The following is a 24,542-nucleotide window of genomic DNA, read 5'->3' as shown; positions in this document are numbered from 1 at the left end:
AAATTTAAAAATGAGCCTGAAGCAGACACCGAGCATAAAAACATTCATCTCACATTGTTAACGTTTGACAAACATATAGATAACAGAAAACAGGGTCTTATAATAGAAAGTGTCAGGCAACCTTAATAATGGGCAGTACTACAGCCCTGTGTATTGTATGCATTGCTCTTTTTTCTTAGATTAAAAATTAGTGTAATTATTTTACCAATATACTATTACTACCGTAAATAAGGTTACTTGAGTCACTAGCTATGCTGGAAGTGAAAACCATATATACTAAGCATAATATGTCTGAACTAAATACAATAATTCAAGAAGTAATTCTCAATTAGCTAATGTAAAAACAATATTTTAGTGATCTTTTCAGACCCAGACACTCTACAAGCCACAGAAAACAAATGTAATTTATCCCTAAACAGCACATCACTATTTGCTGTTTTTTGGGGAGGATTATACTAACATTTGAAAGTGATCTGAAGGGTGTCTTGGCAATACAGCTCCAACTCCTGTTTTGGGCAGCCCAGTCTCCCTGCAAAAGAAAAGATGATTTTCAGAAAATTAGCATAATCATAAGTAGTTCAATTTTTCAAACTTATTCTATGCAACCTGGCAGAAGCAAGGTTTGAATGGTCAACATTTAAAAAGAACTCTCTCAGAGCTGTGAAAAACATTTGCATAGGTCATTAAACCAGCAAATAGCACATTTTTGCCAGATTCACAGGGGAAAAAACTAGCTTTGCACTAATTTTTTTATATATATTTTTCACCTATGATCAAATGCTATTCCTTTTGCAATAGAGGAAGTTGGTGCAAATGTTAGCATACAAATTATAGCTTGTTTGTATGTTTACAACTGCCATCTATGGGCTAGAATGTATACAGCCGTCTCCAGTATTAATTAGATTGTAAAGGTCCTACTTTGTTAGCTGGAGGAGGACACGTGACAGTTGGAGCCTACTTCTGGAACCCAATCTCAAAAGAGGGGATTCACAGCATGAAGAAGTTTCAACTCAAAAGTTAATAAAACTTTAATTCTGGAGTGGATTTCCTGAGGTTTGGTGGAAGGATGTGTAACCCACACACCTTGTGTGTGTAGTGTTCTGTCCCATCTAGTGGCACCGACACCACTTAGAGAGAGATTAATGAGTCTGCTCTACAGCCTTAGCTAAGGGCCACCTGGCTTTTAACTCATGCAGTAGAGACTCATGCAGTTAGCTCCAGAGGCCCCAGGTTCGATCCTACCCACCTGCCAACGACTGGGGTCTGTCGGTGTTACAGATGGAGTACATTCCTTCAGGCTCCATCCCACTCTCCTCTTATCCACAGATTGCCAATCCCACAAAGGACCTTCTACATGATCCTAGGACAGGGGTCTGGTGCTGGCATGGGGAAGGGAGGACCTGGACATGGAGATTTCCCTTGGCATGAGGATGTGGGGGACAGGGTGGAAATGGTCTTATTTTATCATTCTCTGTAGTGAAATTCCTTCAAACACAATATCAGGGTTGGAAGGGACCTCAGGAGGTCAACTAGTCCAATCCCCTGCTCAAAGCAGGACCAATCCCCAACTCAATCCCCAAATCCTTAAATGGCCCCCTCAAGGATTGAATTTACAACCCCAGGTTTAGCAGGCCAATGCTCAAACCACTGAATGGTCCAACACAAAATTCTATCGTGTACACGATAAATATTAAAATACCTGTCAATAACACCATCTTCAAAATTATCTTCATTCAGCATGGATTTACGAATCTCTATTTCCCTATATCCTTTATTTGTACACGGTTGAGACAAATGATCCTGGTATGTGGTGATCCATGTCTGGAAAATAGCATAAAAGGACAAATATCGTGAAAGGGGAAAGAACAGTTTTCAGTATATAGGCTATTTTCAATCTGAGATACTGTAAAATTGTTTGTTGCTTGTTAATTAATTATTATTATGGATGCTATATTTCATAGCCTTATTTTGCTTTGCAAGTGTTGCATAATGTTTAGTTCTGGCTAGGAGGTCTAAAAATAGTGCTCTATACATAGGCAATAGCTAGGTTTGACCTCCTTGCCAGGTCTCTTGCTGTAGGAAAAGTGCTATCTGTAAACTGTAAAAAGTGCCAATGCTGTAAACTTTCATATACATAAGATGCAAGTATAATTTAACTCTGTTCAGAGCAAGGTCACAGAGCTTATAGAACTGCTGGAAAAGGGCTGTAAATTTTATTATTGAAATGCATCCTTTGTACAAGTATCCAAGAGTATTCAAGACATAAATCTCAACCTATTTTACTTTGGGACCAACATTTTAATAAGTTTGCAAAGACCTTTTTTTTTCCATTGTGTAAATAGGGGAGAAGAGAGAGTACAAGCTGGTCACATTTGCTCATCATTTTATTAAAATGGTCAAAGAAGACTTGTTAAACAAAGACTTATTCAATAAGGGACAAACTGACAGTCAGTCTGCCCGTTAACTTTTTTCATTCTCATTTTTGACACGGAATGGCATTGTTATTGTTTAAGAAAACCCTCTCTTACATTTTACCAAATGAGATTTCATTCAAATCAGCTACATGAATAGGTGACCTTATAACAAACATAAAAAAGTAAAATATACCACCATATTATTCATAAAAGTGCAGAAAAATGTCTAAAATTTCATCTTAATCAGCTCTCAGTAGTTCAATAAAAATACAGAGAAATTGTACTTGTATTCCCAGTTTCATTTGTAATTGGCTAACACATAGGGAAAATGTTCAGTGATAATGCATTCTTTACATAAGTGTTCAGCTGTATTGATATTTGCACGAACATCCATTAAATAAAATGACAGCATCTTAATTGAAATTTCAAGTCTATTTCTTTAAAATTCATTGTTTAATTCAATAGTTAGAAGTAATAATGCACACTATACAATTCTGCCTAGTCATTGCTATATTCAATCAGCAAACCAACGTCTGTTCAGCATTTGGGATTTTTTAACCTCATGTACCATACTATTTTGAAGTATGGTACCACAGTGAAATTGTTAATGGAAATGTATGCTTTGATAATGGCCTATCACATCGAAAATCAATACCCTGGCCTAGTCTCAGAATCATTAGTAGGGAAACAAACAGATTCCATTAACATTATCACTGGAATACATACATCAGATGTTGTGTATCTACCATGAAAAATACAACTTAGTTGTGATATGGAAGTAAAATATCTTCTAACACTTAATACAGAGTCTTAAAATTATTACGTTGTGCTTTCACACAGCCTTCATCAAGGGAGTGTTCCTCTCAACTGCACCTTCTATATGATGCTCTCTTTAGAGTCTCACATGATGAATTTAAGTGAAAACTTAGTAACTGTTAATTTTATGTCTTCAAGTTCTTCTATATAAGTGTGAACACTTCAGTTTCACTCCTCCCTGAATAGAAAGCCCCTCCTCATAGGCCTGGTCTACACTGGGGGGGGGTCGATTTAAGGTATGCAACTTCAGCTACGTGAATAGCGTAGCTGAAGTCGAAGTACCTTAGCTCGAATTACTTACCCATCCTCACGGCGTGGGATCGACGTCCGCGGCTCCCGTCGACTCCGCTACCGCCACTCGCTCCGGTGGAGTTCCGGAGTCGACGGGAGCGCGTTCGGGGTTCGATATATCGCATCTAGATGAGACGCGATATATCGAACTCCGAGAAATCGATTGCTACCCGCCGATCCGGCGGGTAGTGAAGACGTACCCTTAGAGATACTGAAAGGAAAGGTGTGATTGTTTCTCTTTTTCATCTTCTAGGCAGCTCTTTCTTTAAAAACCAAGTGTGCTGCATTTAGAAATTCCCTACAGCCATAGTCATAGTTCTGTTTTCCTGCTGCAGGGGTAAGTGGTGCCTGTTTTTTCTGTTGGGGGGGAAGATCCTTGCCTATGGCAAGTACCAGCCTCAGCTACTTAGGGACTGCTGTGCATAGTGCTAGATGAAAGAGTGGGGTTGGACTTATATTTCTGCCCAGATATGGAATATGAGAGGGAAGGGCTAAGCCCACACTACTCTGGAGACTTTTTTGGAAGCTGCCATGGAAGAAGTAGGTCATCAGGAGCTTGATGTGATGAGCATAGAAAGCAATGCTTGAGAATTAGAAGAGGAAGGAGACATCCATATCCATGCTCTTCCGAATGCCAAGCCTATTTGACCCCATTTCAGGGAAGAACTATAGTGGAGAAGGGGCACGTGGGTGCCCATCATGAAAAGGAAAAGGGAGTAGCTGAGCCTATGTTTTCAGGAGATCCAAAGGGTCTTGGCCATTTTCTGGATGGTGGTGCAAGAAACTTCCAGTATGAAACAGGAGAGACAGCAGTTGAAATCCTGGCTCCAATGAGGTCTGTGGAAGTTTTGTCAGTTGAAATCAATGGGGTAAGGATTTGGCCTGGAATATCTGAAGACACCTGTAATGGCCAACTTCTTAAACGTGCAATGAGAATGTCATCAAAATCTCAAATATTCTGTCCCCATCTATTGACAAGGAGTGCAATCTAGCAGCATTTGTTTAGACAAAACAGAAGTATGTGTTATTACAACACTGGTAATTATAGCATAGTTTTGTTTAGTTGGGATCATAAGGTTGGCTGCTTTTTAAACTACAAGGAAGCTTTTTAATGGACCACTCCCCACCCCCCTCCAGAAGGGTGAAATGTATTTTGGTTGCCATAGCACACACTTGGCACGGTTACCTCCACTGAGCACTGTGCTATGTCCAACTAAAACACCAGCCTAATATATGTTAAAATAAATCTCTTAATGCACTGACAAAAAAGTATTTGTGCACCCCCTTGTGTTATAGAGAACTGCTCTACAACATTCATGTTTTTCTAATCTACAGTTACATAAATTTCAATTGTTCCCTTGTAGGAGGTGAAGAAATTACCACCTCTTGAACTACAGTGGAATTAATAATGTCATATACAATGCAATTCACCATAAGATACTTTCTAGTACAGCTGGCAGAAAGAGGTTTAAAACAGTTTTTTGCTCTCTTCACTACCAAATCAAAACCTTGGATGGCTAGCAGTAAATCAAATTAAGTGTAAAAGAAAGACATGTCTCCCCAAGGCAAAACACCCTGTAAAACAGTCAGCATTCATAACTAAAAAAAAGTCCAGTGCATATATATACTGCACACAAGTCTACAATAAGTGTTGTACCACACTGTTTAGTTCATAACAATTTTCTACTGTTGTAGAAAAACTAAAAAAAGAATCTCTGGTCCTGGTGGACTGTAACAGCAGGGTTTTTTCTTTTTAAAATTACAGCACTTTTACTGGAATTTGATGAACAGGAAATGTGTGGTACATGGGAAGGCCTCCTCAAAATGAAAACAGTGCGCCATTGCTATAAGTACTGTACTTCTGTAACTTTTCGTGCCTCTCCACTGCATGGAAATTTAAATAATTCCATTGCAGATGAGGATTTTACTGAGCCAATAGGATTGACAGGACCCGGTTCCAATGAAATCTCAGTCAGGCTTCCACATAATTTTTCCAGAGACTGCACAGTTTTGAATAAATGAAGAAGCTGGACACAAATAGTCTTGGTCATCACATTTTTACCATATTTACTGTACTTATGAATATATTCTTTATTAATAGCCAGGAGTGATAAGATATTTAATGATTCATGATGAAGGATAATACCATATTTAACTGACTCATATTTAGTATTTGGGAATGGCCAGGTTTAAATAGGATTAGTAGTAGGCATCCTTCAGTCTTGAGAGACCATGGGTATGCACCCCTGAGAGGTAAAAAATTTTCTCAGTTGGTTTTATGGCAGCCGCAGCTGAGGCTGAAGAGACCCACTCGAGAGAGACAATCTCTGCCACATCTGGCACATTTAAAGATGATGTTTTGACCCTTTGCACTCTGCCTTCTGCAAGCTCTTTTCTTCTTTGCTAAGCTGGATGGCTTCCTCTCATAACTCCGGAGACCTTTGTTAAATTCTTGTTTCCAAAGGCTGCAGTCTTAAGTGTGATCTTCCCAGTTGTCCACATCCATGTCCATTTCTTCAAGGTCTCACTTGCACACATCCTTGAAATGCAATTTTGGGCATCCTTTGGGTCTTTTTCCAGATGCCAATTTGCCATAAAGAATGTCCTTTGGGATATATCCATCATTTAAGTTGGCACACATGCCCAAGCCAGCAGAAACATCACTGTTTGAGGAGTGTTTGCATGCTGGCCTGCTTGAGCACCTCAGTGTTGGTAACTCTGTCCCTCCAGAAGATTCCAAAGATTCAATGAAGGCAATGCATATGAAAGCGTTTGAGCCTTTTTTCCTGATGGCAGTAAGGTCCACATCTTGCTCCCATACAAATGTGTGCTGATAACACATGCACAATACACAGACGCTTTGTGCATTCTGTCAGTTTGTTCTTTTGCCATACCCTCTTGCTCAGTCTAGACATTGTTGTGGTGGCTTTTCCAATGCAGATGTTGAGTTCCATTTCAAGTGAAAGATTGACTGCGATAATGGAACCCAAGTATGTCGGCACGTTCACCACTTCAACTTCATAGTTGTTGATATTGAAGGAGAGTGCTTCCTCAACTCCTTGGCACATCATGTTCATCTTTTTTAGGCTTATGGTAGGCCCAAAGTCTTGGCAGGCTTTCGAAAAACTGTCCATAAGGTTCTGGAGATGAGCTTCTTTGTGGGTTGTCACTGCTGTGTCATTAGCAAAGACGAGGTGTTGGATAAGGGCATCCCGAGTCTTGGTTTTAGATCTGAGTCTCATAAAATTGAATAGCTCTCCATTAGATCTTGTGTGCAGGTAGATTCCTTCAGTTGAAACCTTGTTTCAATAGCAAGGAGAAGAAGATCACAGAGTTGGGGCAAGTACATAGCCTTGCTTAACTCTGCTACAAATCTGGAAAGCCTCAGAGACTGAGCCGTTGTATTGAATTGTGCCTTACATGTTTTCATGTAAGGATCAAATCATGCTTAAGGACTTTCGGGGGCATCCAATCTTTTCTAGAAATGCAAATAGTCCACTTCTACTGACAAGGTCAAAAGTCTTTGTGAGATCAGTGAAGGCCACGTAAAGGGGCTTTTTTGTTCTCTGCATTTCTCTTATAGTTGTTGCACTGGGAAGATTATGTCAATAGCAGACCTTTTAACTCTGAAACTGCACTGTGATTTGGGATAGACTCTGTCTGCAAGGGTCTGAAGTCTGTTCAGGACAACTCGGGCAAAGGCTTTTTCCATAATGCTAAGAAGGGAAATCCATGATAGTTGTTACAGTCACTCCTGTCTCCCTCTCCCCTCCCCCTTTTTTTTTTAATATAGAGAGTGATGATGTCGTCTCTCGTTTCTTGTGGTACTTCACCTTCTTTCCAGCACAGGTAGAGCAAATCATGAAGTTGTTGCAGTAGAATAGGTTTTCCGCATTTTATGACCTCTGAGGGTATTCAGTTTTTCTAGGGGCCTTTCCATTGGGGAGTCCATCTATGGCAAGGCTAAGCTCTTTGACAGTTGGTACATCGTACAGTTGGTTCCTAACAGGCAGGCTTTTGATGGCATTGATGGGATAAGATAACATAATCCTGATACCTAAAAGAGAATTCTCAGTAAAAGGTAACTACCACGCAATAATCAACAGCAAGTTACCCTGAGCCCAACTAACTGTTGCCCTGCACTTAGTGCACAGTGAGTGAAAAACGGTATCAATGGTTAGTATTTTGCACCCATTTTGCAGTGGTATAAATGATTGCCCCATATGCAGGACAACAAAGAATCTGGCTCCCTCTACAAGAGAATTTTAAACTTATTACAGGCTTATTGCTACTTTTGAGACATAGTTCTATGCTATTCTGCTGCTTTTTAGACATTATACCAACACTAAAATTATATAAAAATCTAAGTGAAGATGACATAAGTAAATTCAAACATATTATTACAACATAAAGATTGAGAATTTAAGGTCTGTTCCTGCTCTCATTGAAGTCTATAGGAGTTTTGCCACATGAGCAGGATCGGATTTTTAAACACATAAAAGTCAGAAAAGAAAAATTATGGCTCCTTCTGTAACTGTAATTTGTTTCCACTGGTTATATTCCAACTCCTCCAAAAACTTTGCTTTTTTTAAAAATTAGGATACTGACAACAATATACATATCTACCATGCCATTTGTAAAACCCAAGAATTTAAAACCAAAGACATTCTAAATTTCACTCACCCCAAATAACAGACATGTTATCAAGTACAAATAAATTAATATTTCATACCACTACCACAGCCTTGTAGTTGTTTGTTATGATGTCATATGATCAGCTACACATTCCACACTTCATGCTGGAGTTCTTGTACTGAATATGCATCACTGCATATCTTGGATAACAAAGTATGCAGTTTAATTTTGGAGTTTGGTCTGTTAGTGCAATCTGGGGTTCATCGTTGTGAGTGTGCAGATTGAGAGAGAAGGTAGATGCCAGGCTTGTGAATTGAGGGCTGAGAGGAGGATCTAAACTTGGAAGATTAACTCATAACAACAACAACAACAATAAATAATAGTAATAAAGATGTTCTGAAAAAGAGGGTACTAACTACACTAACTAGACTCCTGTTCTAGAAGTGGTGGTACGGTTGATTAAAGGTTTCTGGAGAAGGAAGCTCTAATAAAGTTACATCTAAGCATAGGATTTCATTAAAGAAAAATTTTTGTTTACTGCTGAAAGAAATTGATTTTAGTTTTATTTTGTCTGTGCCAGATCCTTAGCTGGTGTAGATGGGCATAGCTCCATTCCTGATTATTTTAACCGAACTAAACTCCTTTTAAGCCAATAGACATTCTGGTCCACATATTTTAAAGCAATATTTGCTGTATTATAATATATAGTTCTGAAAATTTAGCTTCTTTTTATGCCTGTATGCATCCCATAATTTTGTTAGATTTGTAAATAAGCATTTTTTCATTTTTCTTACTCTGTTTTCCTTATTTTTAATTTAACAATAAGTAATCAGGAAGGGTACAAAAGCAGAAGGGTGGGAAAGAAGTCTAACATGACTGACTTTGAAAAACACTAAAAACATCATAGAGGGAACCAGGAAGGTAGACTTTAGACAAGGAAAAGAAATGTTAATTTAGTGGTATGGAATTTAAATATTCTTTTATTATGTTTGTCCAATAGGTCCATGCTGGAGACCAATTCAACACATGCCTCCAAAACCAAAACCAGATGCAAGCCCTAATGATAAATACATAAACAATATTGAATAATTTGAGCTAAAACAAAGAAAAAATATTTACCCCATCCACAGTTCCAAATCTCGAGTAGGTAGATTGACATAAATTCTTTGAACCCAAAGGAACTTCATTTATATCATAATCTTTAGGTTCAGCCTCTCTGTTTTGGTGCCTTTAAAAAAAAGTTTATATTTGTGAGACGACAAATGTAATCATGATCTCTTATTTTGAAATCAAAATTTCACTGGATATAGTGAAATTCTCCACATTTATGCATATCATAGGCTTGGCTCTACTGTACCACCCAATATTTTATGCTACTATTATAATCATTAGTGCAGTTGCTGGTTGCAATAGTATCTTGTTGCACCTAGAGATAAGAGTGAGATTTACCACTGAAAATAAATATATTTAATAGTAATACTAAATATAATTAAATGGAAAAAGTTAAAGAAAAAATTGAACAGAAAGAAACTAGGAAAGCAATAGACATGTTGACTGAAGTTTTACATCAACAAAACTACAGCATATCAGCTAACCTATCACTACCCCTTTTTCCCCTTTGAAAAACTGTTATAAGAATCCAAAATGACATGAAAAAAAGATAATGTAATTTTAGGTCAAGGTATCTTTTGATAAAACAATTAACATTTTAAATCAGAAAGTTTCTATATTTAGTGAAATAAACACTATGCAAATTATACAAATAATCCTGCATTACATACTAATCTGTTTACACCAGGCAACGAACTCAAGCTGCCTGCTGGTGAAAAGCATTCACTAGCTAAGGCAAAGCCAATGTCAGACAAGTATCCAATTCCCTCCCTCCTGCTCATGCCTTTGAAATAATTTATTAGCAAACAATTAAATCTGAGACTGAATTTCCATACCTAGTCTAAATGGATTCTGTTTGCTCCCCTGAGACTGGTGAGTGTGATACATTAGAAGAGATTTTCAGTCACAAAGATAGAATGTTATGTGCCAAGCACTGTTGTCAAAAATCCATTTTTATTTACATCCTGGAGAGCACCTATAAAGGTTCAGCCAATACAGCACTCTATAAAAAGTTCTTCATGGTTACAAATGATGGAGAGAATTTAATTTTTGTGTCAGGAACTAGCATTTAGAAGTATAAAACGTTCAATGGATACTTGGATTTATTATTGAATACATTTATCTATTCCTAGAAAACTCTTCTAGATGGGGGAGAAATATAACTGCTAGTCTTCACCTTACTGTCATTTTAGCCACACAAAAAGGGATTATGCAGGGACACCTTTTGGATACATATAATCAACAGAACTGCTAAGGGATAACTGTAAAATACAAAAAGGCAACTTTGAACAGCAGCAGCAAAGTGCAAGAATGGATGAAAACCCTAAACAACATATCCCCTCCCACCCCCCCACCTTTCCTTCTCTGGTGAGAGAAATAGCTTAAATTGGTGTGGGTGAAATCCTGATCCTATTGAAGTCAATGGGAGTTTTGCCATTGACTTAAACAAAGTCAGGATTTAACTGTGTGCACGTGTAAGAGAATTTAGTTGATGTTAAGGAGATTTAGATCTCGATGTCATCTGTATATTGATGGCATTTTAAAATGTGTTCTCGCAGTTGCTCTCTCACTAGCTTTATATAGATGTTGAATAATGTGATGGAGAGAACTGAGGCCTGCGAGACTCTAAGGGCTTTAATGAGGAGGAACAGCTATCCCAAACCATCCTCTGAGTCCATCCATGCCTACACAGAGCAGCAATGCTCACTACAGGGATGTAATTTCTAAAGCACACTAATGTACTGTGCACTAATTCTCTGTGTAGACGCTTCTGGTGCACACTAAACAATCTCTCCCACACTTAAATATAGTGCTGTTTCAAACAGCACTATGTTTAAGTGCATTAGGAAACTTTTAGTGTGCAACAGCAGGGTCTACATGGACTAATTAGTGTGCAACATTTTAGTATGTTTTAGAAATCACATCCCTGTAGTGCACATTGCTGCTCCATGTAGACAAGCCCTATGTGTTTTTACAGGGCCTACCATGATGAGATCCTGAACCTGATTGGGGCCTGCAGGCACTGCCATAACATTAAAAACAATTATACAAATCAGGGCAAGATATTTTGGGTGGGAAATTAATGTTGCTTACAGCCTTTAAAATAATCTCTCTATATGCAAAAGAGCTTTAAAGACAGACAATAGGAAAGTATTCCTGTCCAACAAATGTTTATTTAATTGGAAAAATGTCACTACCTACATTCTTATGGGAGTACAGTACAGTATTCTATTTGAATGTTTGTCTCCCTTTTAATGGCTGTGGACTCACGAGTTGTTTTCAAGCTTTGCTACTAAAAGATTCTTTTACTAGGATGGATTCTTTCTTTTCAAAGAGACAAGACAGATGGTCCACACATGCCTCTCACAAGCTGTTCAGTGGAAGTCCAAGCTGAAGGTCAAATTGTCATTTTAACTTTTTTTTTTTGTATTAAAAAAACCCAACAATGTCAATGTTCAAGGGTCTGACTTTAACAAAACAAAAACAAAACAAACAACTTTCTCCTTTGTGGCTAGCTATTGCATGGTGTTTACAGAATTGTGTGATGATCATTCTAAGTTCTTCAGGAAAGAAGAACTTTCATACATGTCTTTAAAGCATGAGCACACTGATGGCTCTGTATAAATACATAAAAAATAATAACCAGCATATATATTCAAGCCTAAGAACAATGGGATAAAGGGAGAGGCAGACCAAATTCTGAAATTCTTCCTTTTGTTACTTTAGGTCAGACCCTTGGTATTATTTTTTTAATGTTATGGTCTTGATCCAACTTCCAATGGATTTAGTGGAAACAATCCCATACTCGTACTTCAATATAAATTTGATCTGGTCCTATAGTTGTCGTTTTTTAGTTCAGGAATTCCTGAGCATTTCTTTCTGTATTTCTTTTTAAAGTCTGACATCTAAAATAGTGGTTTTCAACCTGTAGTCGATGGACCCCTGAGGGTCTGCAGACTATGCCTAAAAGGGGTCTGCGAAAGTTTGTCATTACCATAGAACAGTGGCTTTCAACCTGTGGTCCAGTGACTTGTGGGGGTCTGTAGACTATGTCTAAGATTTCCAAGCTGTCTGCACCTTCGTTTGAAATTTTTAAAATTAAAAAAGGTTGAAAACCACTGATCTAAAAGCATAACAAGAAAACAAAACAAAAAAGGCAAACTTCTTTAGCATTTTATCTGGTACACAGGTTCTGGTTTATATAGAACATTGGTCACCAACTGGTCGATCGCAATCAACTGGTCAATCCTGGAGACTCTCCAGGTCGATTGCGGTCTCCGGTGGTGCAGCGGGGCTGCTGCTAAGGCAGGCTCCCTGCCTGCTCTGGCCTCACGCTGCTCCCGTGGCTGGGGGGCGGAGGGGGGGGAGGCCAGGGGTCTCTGCGTGTTGCTCCTATCTGCAAACACCACCACGCAGCTCCCATTAGCCGGGAATGGTGGCCAACGGGAGCTGAGGGAGTGGTGTCTGCAGAGGGGGCAGTGCACGGAACCATGTGCCCCCGCCCCCCCAGTTGCCACAGGGGCGTGTTGGCCCCTTACAGGAGCGGCATGGAGCCGGGGCAGGCAGGGAGCTTGCCTTAGCCCCCCACTATGCCGCCAACTGAGAGCTGTCCGAGGCAAGTGCTGCCTGGTGGAAGCCCGCACTCCAACCCCCGTTCCAGAGCCAGCACCCCATACCCCCTCCTGCACCCCAAACCCCTGCCCAGCCCTAAGCCCCCTCCCAGAGCCAGAACCTCATACCTTCTCCTGTACCCCAACACTCTGCCCCATCCTGCAACCAAACTCTCTCCCAGAGCTTGCATCCCTCACCCGCTTCTGCACCCCAGACCCCTGCCTCAGCCCAGAGCCCCCTCCCATACTGTGAACCCCTCAGCCCCAGCCGAGAGTCTGCACCCCCCTCCCAAACCCCAACCCTCTGCCCCAGCCCAGTGAAAGTGAGTGAGGGTGGGGGAGAGTGAGTGATGGGGTGGAGGGATGGAGTGAGCGAGGCAGGGCCTCAGGGAAGGGGCAGAGTTGCTCTTAAATTCAAAAAGTGATCTTGGGTATAAAAAGTTGGAGACCACTGTTATACAACATGAGCTGAATTAACTGTTATTTTCATGATAATAATATGATAAAACATTAAGATTGGGACTTTTAAGGGTTAAATCATGCAGAATGACAAAGTTAAGGCTACACATGCAATCTGGAACTCTGATCTCAATTTCTATGCACCTTACAGAGTCCCCAAACGGCCCTGTCAATTTTCAGGAACATATTTGACTAGATTTCCTACTGTACAGGCAAATTACCCACCCATACATGTGCAGCAAAAGCCTTCCTTTTATATACACCTTTGTTTTAAACAAGGAGTGCACTGCTAATTAACGAGGGCTATTCCTAAACCAAATTGCACCCTCTAGTCCCCCAACATTTTCAACTGAAGAGCATCTTAAAACAAGAAAATGCTGTACGAATGTTGGATAACAGAAACAGAGTTTCCCCACCAACCAGTTTTTGACTGGAATGCCTGGACGAAAAGGGAGCCTGGCCGCTCCAGTCAGCACCGCTTACCAGGCCATTAAAAATCAGGTAGGCGTGGAGCTGGCACACTTCCTATCTGGCTCCACATGGCTCCCCAGAAGTGGCAACATGTCCCTCGGCTCCCAGGTGGAGGAAAGGCCACAGGGGTCTGTGCACTGCCCCCACTCCACCCTGAGCGGTGGCTCTGCAGCTCCCCTTGGTCGGGAACCGTGACCGATGGGAATTGTAGGGGCAGCACCTGCGGGCAGAGGCAGCGGGCAGTTGCCTGGCTGTGCATCCACTTAGGAGCCGAGGGACATGTCACCGCTTGCAGGTAGCCACCTGAGGTGAGCGCCGCCCGGAGCTCACACCCCAAAACCCTTCCTGCAACCCAATTCCCTGTCTCAGCCCTAAGCCCCCTCCCACACCCAAACTCCCTCTCGGAGACCACACCACATACCCCCTCCCATGCCCCAAACCCCTGCCCCAGCCCAGAGCCCCCTCCCACACTCTGAACCGCTCAGCCCCAGCCTGGAGTCCCCTCATCTCCAGAGCCCGCACCTCCAGCCAACGCCCTCACCCCAACCCCCGGCCCCAGCCTGGTGAAAATGAGCGAGTGAGTCAGGGTGGGGGAGAGCAAGCAACAGAGGGTTAGGGATGGAGTGAGCAATGGTGGAGCCTCGGGGAAGGGGCGGGGAGGGGGCAAGGGTGTTCAGTTTTGTGCAATTAGAAAGTTGGCAACCCTACCCATGGTCAAAAACGTTTGAGCTGCTTTTCCCTCAAAATAAATAAATTATCTTTTGGGCAGAGACCAAGTGTAGAAATGAATATTTCAGAAATAAAATGCAGCTGAAAACAGCAGGAATCATAGAAAACTTTATGCAACCTTAACTCTAGTGATCATTGTTATCCTGATACTGTATAATACTTCGTCCACCAACATCGTCACTTGTCAAAAGGAGGGAAAAAAGATACTTCCAAATTGACATGCCATTGTAGCCAAGTCTCCTGATATTTGGTGTTTCTTTAAAGCCCTAGTCCCTGGAATCAAGTGATTATACAGGGGTCTCAGCTTTCAGAGAAAAGTGTGTTCTAATCCTCATGGTTGCAAAGAAATGCATGAAAGCATGAGCTGAGTGTACCCTAAGCTCAGAAACCAGAAGAAAAATAACCCCAAATTTTTATTTTTTGAAAATTGTCATGATTTTTAAGCCAATCTCATAATTTTCTAGGCTTGACTTGACAATTATTTTTACTGGACTGAAAACATGAAATCCTATAAATACTATGGGAAAATCTACACTTGGAAGATTTCCAGTCCTTTCATGTGTGGGGATGATCACATTTTAGCAGGGCAAAATTCTGAAAACATTAATTGAGAAAAACTCATTGAAATCAACAGGAGATTTTTCAACTACGGAAAACTTGGCTTCTTCTTGGCAACAAGGCTTCCTAGGTAACTCTAAAAGCATTTGAATGTTTCGGTTAGAAAATAATAGAATATAAAAGTTCAAAGAGAAAGTAAGTAGCAAATCAGGAGAGTTCTCTTACGTGTATTACCTCATCATTCAGACCCTCATTATTATTTGTATTATCATAGTGCCTAGTAACCCTAGTCATAAACCAGGACCAATTGTAAAGGGGACATGTTGTAAAACCAAGGCAACCTGGTCACTCGTAATCATTAAAGATCCCATGACACTATTTTTGAGAGTAAAGATGTTAACACCACATTCTACAGGCCACTATCCTCTGATCCCACTGAGGAGTACCAAAAGAAACTATACCATCTGCTCAAGAAACTCCCTGCTATAGCACAGGAACAAATCTACACAGACACACCTCTAGAGCACCGACCAGGGGTATTCTATCTGCTACCCAAGAACCATAAACCTGGAAATCCTGGACTGCCCCCCCACTCCATCATCTCAGGCATTGGCACTCTTAAAGCAGGATTATTTGGACTCTTTCCTCAGACCCTATGGTACCAACACTCCTAGCTATCTTTGAGACACCATCGACTTCCCAAGAAAACTACAATGCATTGGTGATCTTCCTGAAAACACCATTCTTGCCACTATGGATGTAGACGCTCTTTACACCAATTTTCCACACAAGGATGGACTACAAGCTGTCAGGAACAGTATCCTGATGAGGCCATGGCACACCTGGTGGCTGAGCTTTGTGACTTTGTCCTCACCCACAACCATTTCAGATTTGAGGACAACTTACACCTTCAAGTCAGCAGCACTACTATGGGTACCCGCCTGGCCCCACAGTCAGGGGCGGCTCCAGGCACCAGCACGCCAAGCACGTGCCTGGGGCAACAAGCCACGGGGGGCGCTCTGCCGGTCGCTGCGAGGGCGGCAGACAGGTTGCCTTCGGCGGCATGCCTGCGGAGGGTCCGCTGGTCCTGCGGCTTTGGCGGACCTCCTGCAGGCGTGCCGCCTGCCATGCTTGGGGTGGCAAAATACCTAGAGCCGCCCCTGCCCACAGTATGCCAACATTTTTATGGCTGACTTAGAACAATGCTTCCTCAGGTCTTCTCCCCTAGCGCCCCTCCTCTACTTCCGCTACATTGATGACATCTTCGGCCACAAGAAAGAGGCCTCTGAAGAATTCCACCTGGATTTCAACAATTTCCACCCCACCATCAACCTCAGCCTGGAACAGTCCACACAAGAGATCCACTTCCTGGACACTACAGTGCAAATAAATGATGGTTACATAAACACCAACCTATACCGGAAACCTACTGACCGCTATACTTACCTACATGCCTCCAGCTTCCATCCAGGACACGTCACACGATCCATTGTCTACAGCCAAGCTTTAAGATACAACATTTGCTCCAATCCCTCAGACAGAGACAAACGCCCTACAAGATCTTTATCAAGCATTCTTAAAACTACAGTACTCACCTGGGGAAGTGAGGAAACAGATTGACAGAGCAAGGCGGGTACCCAGAAGTCACCTACTACAGGACAGGCCCAACAAGGAAAATAACAGACCACCATTGGCCATCACGTACAGCCCCCAGCTAAAACCTCTCCAACACATCATCAACTAACTACAACCTATTCTGGAAAATGATCCCTCACTCTCACAGACCTTGAGAGTCAGGCCAGTCCTTGCTTACAGACAGCCCCACAACATGAAGTAAATACTCACCAGCAACTATACACACCACAGAAACACTAACCCAGGAACCAATCCCTGTAACAAACCCTGTTTCCTACTCTATCCCCATATCTACTCTAACACCACCATCAGAGGACCCAACCACATCAGCCACACCATCAGGGGCTCATTCACCTGCACATCTACTAATGTGATATATGCCATCATGTACCAGCAATGCCTCTCTGCCATTTACATTGGCCAAACCGGACAGTCTCTACATAAAAGGATAAATGGACACAAATCAGACATCCAGAATGGTAACATACAAAAGCCAGTAGGAGAACACTTCAATTTCCCTGGACATTCAATAACAAAATTTAAAAAGTAGCCATCTTTCAGCAAAAAAAACTTCAAAAACAGACTTCAAAGAGAAACTGCAGAGCTACAATTCATTTGCAAGCTTAACACCGTTAATTTGGGCTTGATTAGGGACTGGGAGTGGCTGGCTCACTACAAAAGCAATTTTCCCTCTCTTGGTATTGACACCTCCTCATCAATTATTGGGAGTGGACTACATCCACCCTGACTGAATTGGCCTTGTCAACACTGGTTCTCCACTTGTAAAGTAACTCCCTTCTCTTCATGTGCCAGAATATTTATGCCTGTATCTGTAATTTTCACTCCATGCATCTGAAGAAGTGGGGTTTTTTACCCACAAAAGCTTATCCAACATATCTTTAATTGCTTTGATGTTGTTTTGGATTTATGCAGTTTCACAGAACAATGTGTGTATTTCACTCTGAGTAATGTAATATTATTCCTATTATGTGTCTTTTTTCAGTATTTTATGATGCATTACTGTGGGCTTACTTGTATGTCCTACATTTCCTTTCCTGTATTCCTATAAGGCTATGGTATTTCATAAATACCTGGTGTTTATATACTGATTTATTTGGTATCAAGGGCATCAGGTTACATTATGCAGGATGAAGAGCTATGCCCTCCAAGATGTAATTGTACACGCTGTATTCAGCTGTTGCTACTTTCTAATCAGGAGTATGTTCAATCTGGTAGTATGTAGAATACCTTCTAGTTTTGATATATGTAATAAACTGAGATGTAAAAAGGTTTTTAATTTTTAATTTTTTAAAATCATAGTAGGATTTGGGCATGAGAGTTACAAACTTTCATAGTATGATTAAAAGAGGAGCAATATGCCCTGAGTAGTCTGTATTGTCAGCTGGGAGGTATATGTTCTAATAGCAAAATAACATCAAAGCAATAAAGATATGTTGGATCATTTTGCTCTGAATTTGAATTTCAGTTATAAAAAAAAATTGGATTACATTAAGTAGTTAACTAATTTGTTACTTTAATTTGCTTAGGGTACTATTACAACAATTTATTTAAAATGAAAAACTGTTCTAACTATTACAGTTTCCTTATTTTATACTAAATAAATAAAAGTGGACCCATAGTAACAGAGCATAGTTTTAATGTATTTTAGATTTTTAAAAAAATCACTTTGTTAAAGTTCAGTTTAATAATAGAAATGCCAGGGGATAGATAATATGATGAATTATTTCTAAAAATAAAAGGATTTCTCATTATTTTCATTCTGAAGAACAAAACCCTTTCACTTTATTTAACGTGGGAATCAGGATGGCTTTCTTATTAGCTCACCACTCACCAAAACAAATAGGTTTGTTATCATACTTCTGCACATCACATCCAAGGCTACTCCCATCTTTTTATGACCTAGTTATTTAATTTCATTTTTTGCATTACTTAAATAAGAATCTGACATTATACATACATACAATTATTAAGTGGTAAGAGATCCCCTTCCCTGATGTTTTTGTTATACTCCTTGCCAGAGCAACAAGAGATTATGGGCCAAATTTTCATATATGCAGATCCATATAGAGAAAATACAAAGTGCATCTGTGATTGCATGCAAAATCAGGTAAACGCATGCACAAACCATTTGATACTTAATTAGCTTTTGCATGTACAATTCCTCTCTTTGCACACACATCTGAAAGTGTATTTTTCCAAGCAAGTTTTTTGTATGTGAATCAGAACTCTAACTTTAAAAATGTATATTTGCCTCTCACTCTGAAATCATTAGAGACTATGAGCTAAATTCTTGACCCCACCTACTGTAGAACCTCAGTTACAAACACCCCGGGAATAGAAGTTGTTCATAACTCTGAACAAAATGTTATGGTTGTTCTTCAAAAGTTTACAACTAAACATTGATTTAATACCTCTTTGAAACTTTACTATGCAGAAGAATGCTGCTCCCCCCCCTTTTAGTAATTTAATTGTAACAAGTACTGTACTGTATTTGCCTTTGGGGGAGGGGTGTCTATACTGCTGCCTGATTGTGTATTTCTCGTTCAAAATGAGGTGTGTGGTTGACTGGTAGTTTGTAACTCTGGTGTTCTTAACTCTGAGGTTCTACTGTACCTATGCAGAGTTCATGAGGAAATCAATGGTAGTTACATCAGAGTATCTGAAGGCAGATTTGGCCCATATTCTCTCTATAATTTCAATTAATGCTAAATAGGGTTCCCACCTCCTGGCAAATTTTAAAGATAGGCAGTTATGGCCAATGGGAGCTGTGGAGCCGGCCCTCAGGGCATGTGCAGCTCCCTCCCTGGCCACCCATGAGTCTAGGGGCTGCAGGGACCTGGCAGCCACTTCTGGGAGCCACGTGGAACTAGGGCAGGCAGGGATTACCTGCCTTAGTCCCGGGCTCCTGCTGCACCGCCAGCTACGGTCCCTTTTCGATCAGGCATTCCAGTCAGAAACCGGATGCCTGGCAACCCTAATAGCCTCAGGAAACAGTGCTTTCACAGGTACGGGCCCCAAGTTATGGAACTCATTGCCAGATGAAATGAATTATTAACCTCACTACATTCAAGAACTAAACACAACCCTCACCTCCTTTCCTCCCAACACTTTCCTGCAATAATAATCTCATTCTCATGTATTTTAAAAAACCCTAAACCTGCCTCTTGATGGCAAACAAGACAGATATGATTGGGATTTTTACCTTTGTGAGGAAATGAGATACTTGATGGTGGAGGCTATATAAGTATTTAGACAGACAGATAGGATAGATAGAAGTAGGGAGACTGAGGAGTGAATGGTAGATTCAGTAAACATTCCAGCAGGAGATGCTTTCAGTTTTGCTTTCATTTCTTTTTTTAAAATGACAGCCTCAACCTCCATTTTCCCATGCACATCTCAGCACCACCCACTGAAAACATCCTTGGGATCCTCTTTTCCTTTCATGAGCCGCAATAGGCATCCCTTTTTTTTCCTCTTTGAAAATCTGGCCTCTATACGTGTATTGGATAGGGGGATTTTATATTGTTGCCCAATATGGCTTTCTGCTTCTGGTTTGTCTGCTTTCAAACATGAAGGGACCAAGAGTACAGCAGTTTTCGGTATCTGGTGATTTTACACACATGGATCTTTAGAAATTTTCCATACCTTTAATTATTACTTGGCTCATAAATCATAATGAAGTTGGCAGAACCACTCTACCATGAAATGGGGGAGGGGACTCCTTAATTCTAAAGCTTTTCTTCCATTTAAAATTCCATCTTTAGTTATTCTTCTTACATACTGCTTCTGTTTATGATGTCAACATATTACATTTACAATAGTTTTACTATAAATTGGTTTACTTCAGATATGGAAAAAATGGTAGTAAATAGCACATTCTCTCCTTACAATACACCTGAACCCCGATATAACACTGTCCTTGGGAGCCAAAAAATCTTACCGCATTATAGGTGAAACTGTGTTATATCGAACTTGCTTTGATCCACCAGAGTGTGCAGCCCGTCCCCTCTGGAGCGCTGCTTTATCGCGTTATATCCAAAGTCATGTTATATCGGGTTGTGTTATATCAGGGTAGAGGTGTACATTTCACATCTCAGACACATGGATGAATCTCTCACAAACATTTGCAGTGCTTAACTTTGGGAATGCTAAGTAAACTGCCAAATATCAAGGCAGGGACATAATTTACTATCCCAGTGATTTTCAGAAAAGCTTTCAATAACAGTGCTGTGCTCAAATCCACACAGTATAGAAAATATATATATGGAAATGGGTACAGGCACAAATGCTCCTGAATTTACTCATGACACAATTATGACTACAAAGATGTATCAGATTTTAAATGCGTATGAGCCCGTATGCATAGTGAAAATAATTAGGCATGAACCAAAAATAATCATAATACAAACATGGAGAGATAGAAAGGCAGGCAGACCAGGAATGAGTGTGGATAATATAATAAAACCATCTGCAAAATAGCCAGCGGCAGTTAAAAACGGCAGATGCATATATATTGGGGCTTTTAGTATAAATCAGTTGAGGGCTCTATGGTGTCTGGTAGGCAATGCCCAAGTTGTGGGTAGTAAGGAGACACACCACTTGAGGGGGAACATAGGGAAGAGTGCAAATTGCTACACCTCTTTAAGGGCTAGACAGAATATAGCCCATAATTGTTAGCGCTCTCTAGAGATCTACTTAGGTATTTACAACCCACTCATCATGGCCACATAGCTAAACCCATTTCAAAAATTCTAGTAATCTGAAAACATTTGAAGTTTGATTCTTTCCCCATTTTAGGGGTCCCCATATTCCTCCCCCTTCTTCTTCCTTGCCTCATTACTAGTGTATTAGTTACTCATTTTGGGGAGCTGGTCATTATTGTGAGAAAGCCAGGATGAAGCGTCTATTTCTCCTCTGCTTAGGCGTTCACAGGATTTATTCCACCCCCTCCATGCACCACTGAACCAGATCTATACCACCCTTAGATTTCTGTAATTATTTAAATGGTGAGCCACTGGGTCCTAAAATATCCCATATGCTTACTGAGAGTTTGGCCTTGACAGCACAGGATTTTGGATATAGCTATTTTTAAGAGTATAAATTCAAATACTGCAATGTTCTAGAATACTATTTAAAAAAATAAGCCAATTGCTCCTAAAAAGATCCACTTTTTAACAACAAAAATCAGAAAACAAGAAAAAACATGAAAACTTACCAGCTTGGGCACAAAGGAACAACTCTCTACATACAACAGTTGTATTGCTTTATCTTTAAGGCTCCTTTATACCAATATAAAACTCCTCCATGTGCAAGGCCTTACTAGTTATAACTATTTTAGCAAAAGAACCAACAAACCACAGTCCTAACCCAACCATAGTACGAACACTGTGTGCAGACCAGGCCAAAATCTACTCACCTTCCTTTGCCAAAACTCACCATAATCTAAAAAGCCAGAGGAGTGACTTTTTGCAAGGGTGTCCTATATATAGCATAACACTCACTAGGGTGACCAGATGTCCCAATTTTATAGGGACAGTTCCGATTTTGGGGGCTTTTTCTTATATAAGCTCCTATTACCCCCCACACCCTGTCCCAATTTTTCACACTTGCCCTCTGGTCACCCATAACACACATCTCTAGGAGGTGTGCAGTACACAAGGGAGAAGTGGATGTCTTTTTCCTGGGGCATTTTGCTGAGTACCACATATGTTCACAGACCCAGGGATACCGACAGTGGTGCCCTCTTACCAGCGGTATATTAGGGTGGGTCTCCCATATTGCACGCAATGCGAGCGCAGAGTCAAAGCCCCCTTGCGCTCCAACACATCTGGGGGGCCTATGTCCATCCTCAGGTGGCTCCCTCTGGAGCTGCAGGACTTGCTGCACTGTACTGACCCCCCCGCAGACCAAAGCACGCAGCCTCCCCTCTCTCCCGTTCACACACAGGGGCTAGTCCACTCCAGCAGCTCAGCCCCACTTCGCCACAGAAGGCTCCTTGCCGTCAGCCCCCTGGGGTAACGCTGCGCCCAGCTCTCCCTCTCAGCACAAAAATAGTCCCTAAAAGATTCTACTTCTTGAGGCCCCAAGTCTCTCCGCTACAATCAGAGACATTCCTACGCAGGCGCCGCCTAATCCCCTTGGTAACGAGAGACGCTGCGAAGAAGGGGGTGGAGCGAAGAGAGCTTTCCGCGCTTCGGCCGGGACTATAAGGCTATGGCCTCGGAGCTCTGAACCACCGCCCCGCGGAGGACTACATTTCCCAGAATACAACGCTCCGCTTTGACCCGAGCGAACGACGGAGCAATGCGGCGCGTTGCATGACGGGAAATGTAGTCCAGTAAAGACGGACCTCTATTAAACAGGTGACAAAAAACGTGACCTTGTTTTAAAAGGGGCTGAGGGTAGTTGAACCCTCTCCCCCATTTACCGCAGCACCTCGCTGCCTAAATCTCTCCCATCTGCCGAGTCTGGAGGGCACAAGAGGCAACAAAGAGTGCTGTGATGACTTCCAGCTCCCTATGGGGCCAAGCAGATATCATTACCTATGTTGTCTGGTAGCACCCAGCTAACCCAGTCATGGACCAGTACCCCCACTGTGCTAATTCCTGTACAAAGAGGCCCTGCTCCAAAGAGTTTACAATCTGAGTTAACAGTATTTCTGCTCTGGAGACCAGACAGGCAGGGTATGTCAGAAACAATTTTGCACACACAGCACTGAATAAATAATTTTGGTTTTGCTCCTGCTATGGTCGCAAGAGGGGCCATTCAGCTATACAGATGTCCGTAGAAGCTAAAGGTGAAATCCTTGTCCCATTAAGGTCAATGGCAGACCTCCCACTGACTTCAGTGGGGTCAGGATTTCACCCTAAAGATTTGCAAGAGTAGAGCTGACTCTCACAAGTAGTTTAAATAGTTTAGAACTTTTTTGTTGATATTTTAAATCGTCACTCCATGTGGACAAGTAGGTGCATAAGTATTGTGATTATAATTTTAGCTCATCAGATGATTTAAAGTTAGCTCCAGCAAATAAGTCCAAAATAGTATACATAGTTCCACTTACTTTCTATGCCCTCAAATCGTCCTTGTAATAAATCTGTGAAACTAGCATTATTCCAAGGAGAGTGTAAACATTCATTTACATAACAGGATTCAGATGAGAAAATGGTAACCTCACCTAACAATATCATGTTATTTCTGTTTCTGCTATTACTGGTATCACTTCACTTTTTTTGCAGGTTTTTTTTTTTAAATATATTGTCTAAGTCTTTGAAGAGAAGACGCTTTGCTCTAATTTCCTTCTCTATATAAAGCATGGTTTTATTCTGAAAAGTGTTGGGTAAAAGTGACATTAAAGGGTTCCATACCCATTTTGTCTCCATTATTTCCACATTAAATGTGTTTTGTTTACAAGCTTTAAAAAAAAGTGTTTTTTCTAACTACTGGCCCTGCAAACGAGAGTCACTCTGCCCTTTGTGCATCAGCATCTGTAATGAGAACTCTATAGGCCAAAATATTGCAACTGTAATACCTGTGCAAAACCATTTATTTCACCAGTAAATGAACTACATTGTCACTAATAGGGTAGCACTGGTGTAACAGACTGGAACTTGGCACAGAATTCTATTGTCAAAAAGGAAGAGAAACCTAGTTCAAACTCCTTTACCTTCTTAGTTATGTTGGCCCTGCTGGAATAATGGGAATGAAATGTAATGGGCACTTACTTTTTGTCATTAAAGTGGTCAAATAAAACCCTGAACACATTCAGGGTGCAGATCTGTTGAGTAAGATGCTT

General features: G+C 40.9%; 1 protein-coding gene across 2 annotated transcripts in view; it reads right to left on the bottom strand.

Moving 5' to 3' along the window:
- The window catches only part of C6H9orf135 (chromosome 6 C9orf135 homolog), a 48,538-nt gene extending 25,604 nt beyond the window's left edge, over positions 1–22,934 (bottom strand). The window contains exons 1-4 of one of the 2 annotated variants that reach the window (XM_039546004.1): positions 22,499–22,934; positions 9,276–9,384; positions 1,700–1,821; positions 461–529 (exon numbers count right to left, since the gene is read on the bottom strand). In XM_039546004.1, the coding sequence (XP_039401938.1) occupies positions 461–529; positions 1,700–1,821; positions 9,276–9,384; positions 22,499–22,596 (398 nt within the window). In that variant the 5' untranslated portion in view covers positions 22,597–22,934. The remainder of the gene's footprint in view (positions 1–460; positions 530–1,699; positions 1,822–9,275; positions 9,385–22,498) is intronic. The other variant, XM_039546003.1, reaches the window with a different exon arrangement.
- Between the last annotated feature and the right edge of the window lie 1,608 nt (positions 22,935–24,542).

This window comes from Mauremys reevesii, linkage group 6 (genome assembly GCF_016161935.1).
Source record: "Mauremys reevesii isolate NIE-2019 linkage group 6, ASM1616193v1, whole genome shotgun sequence".
NCBI classification, from domain to species: domain Eukaryota; kingdom Metazoa; phylum Chordata; order Testudines; family Geoemydidae; genus Mauremys; species Mauremys reevesii.
This window is presented reverse-complemented; position numbering and strand designations above follow the sequence as displayed.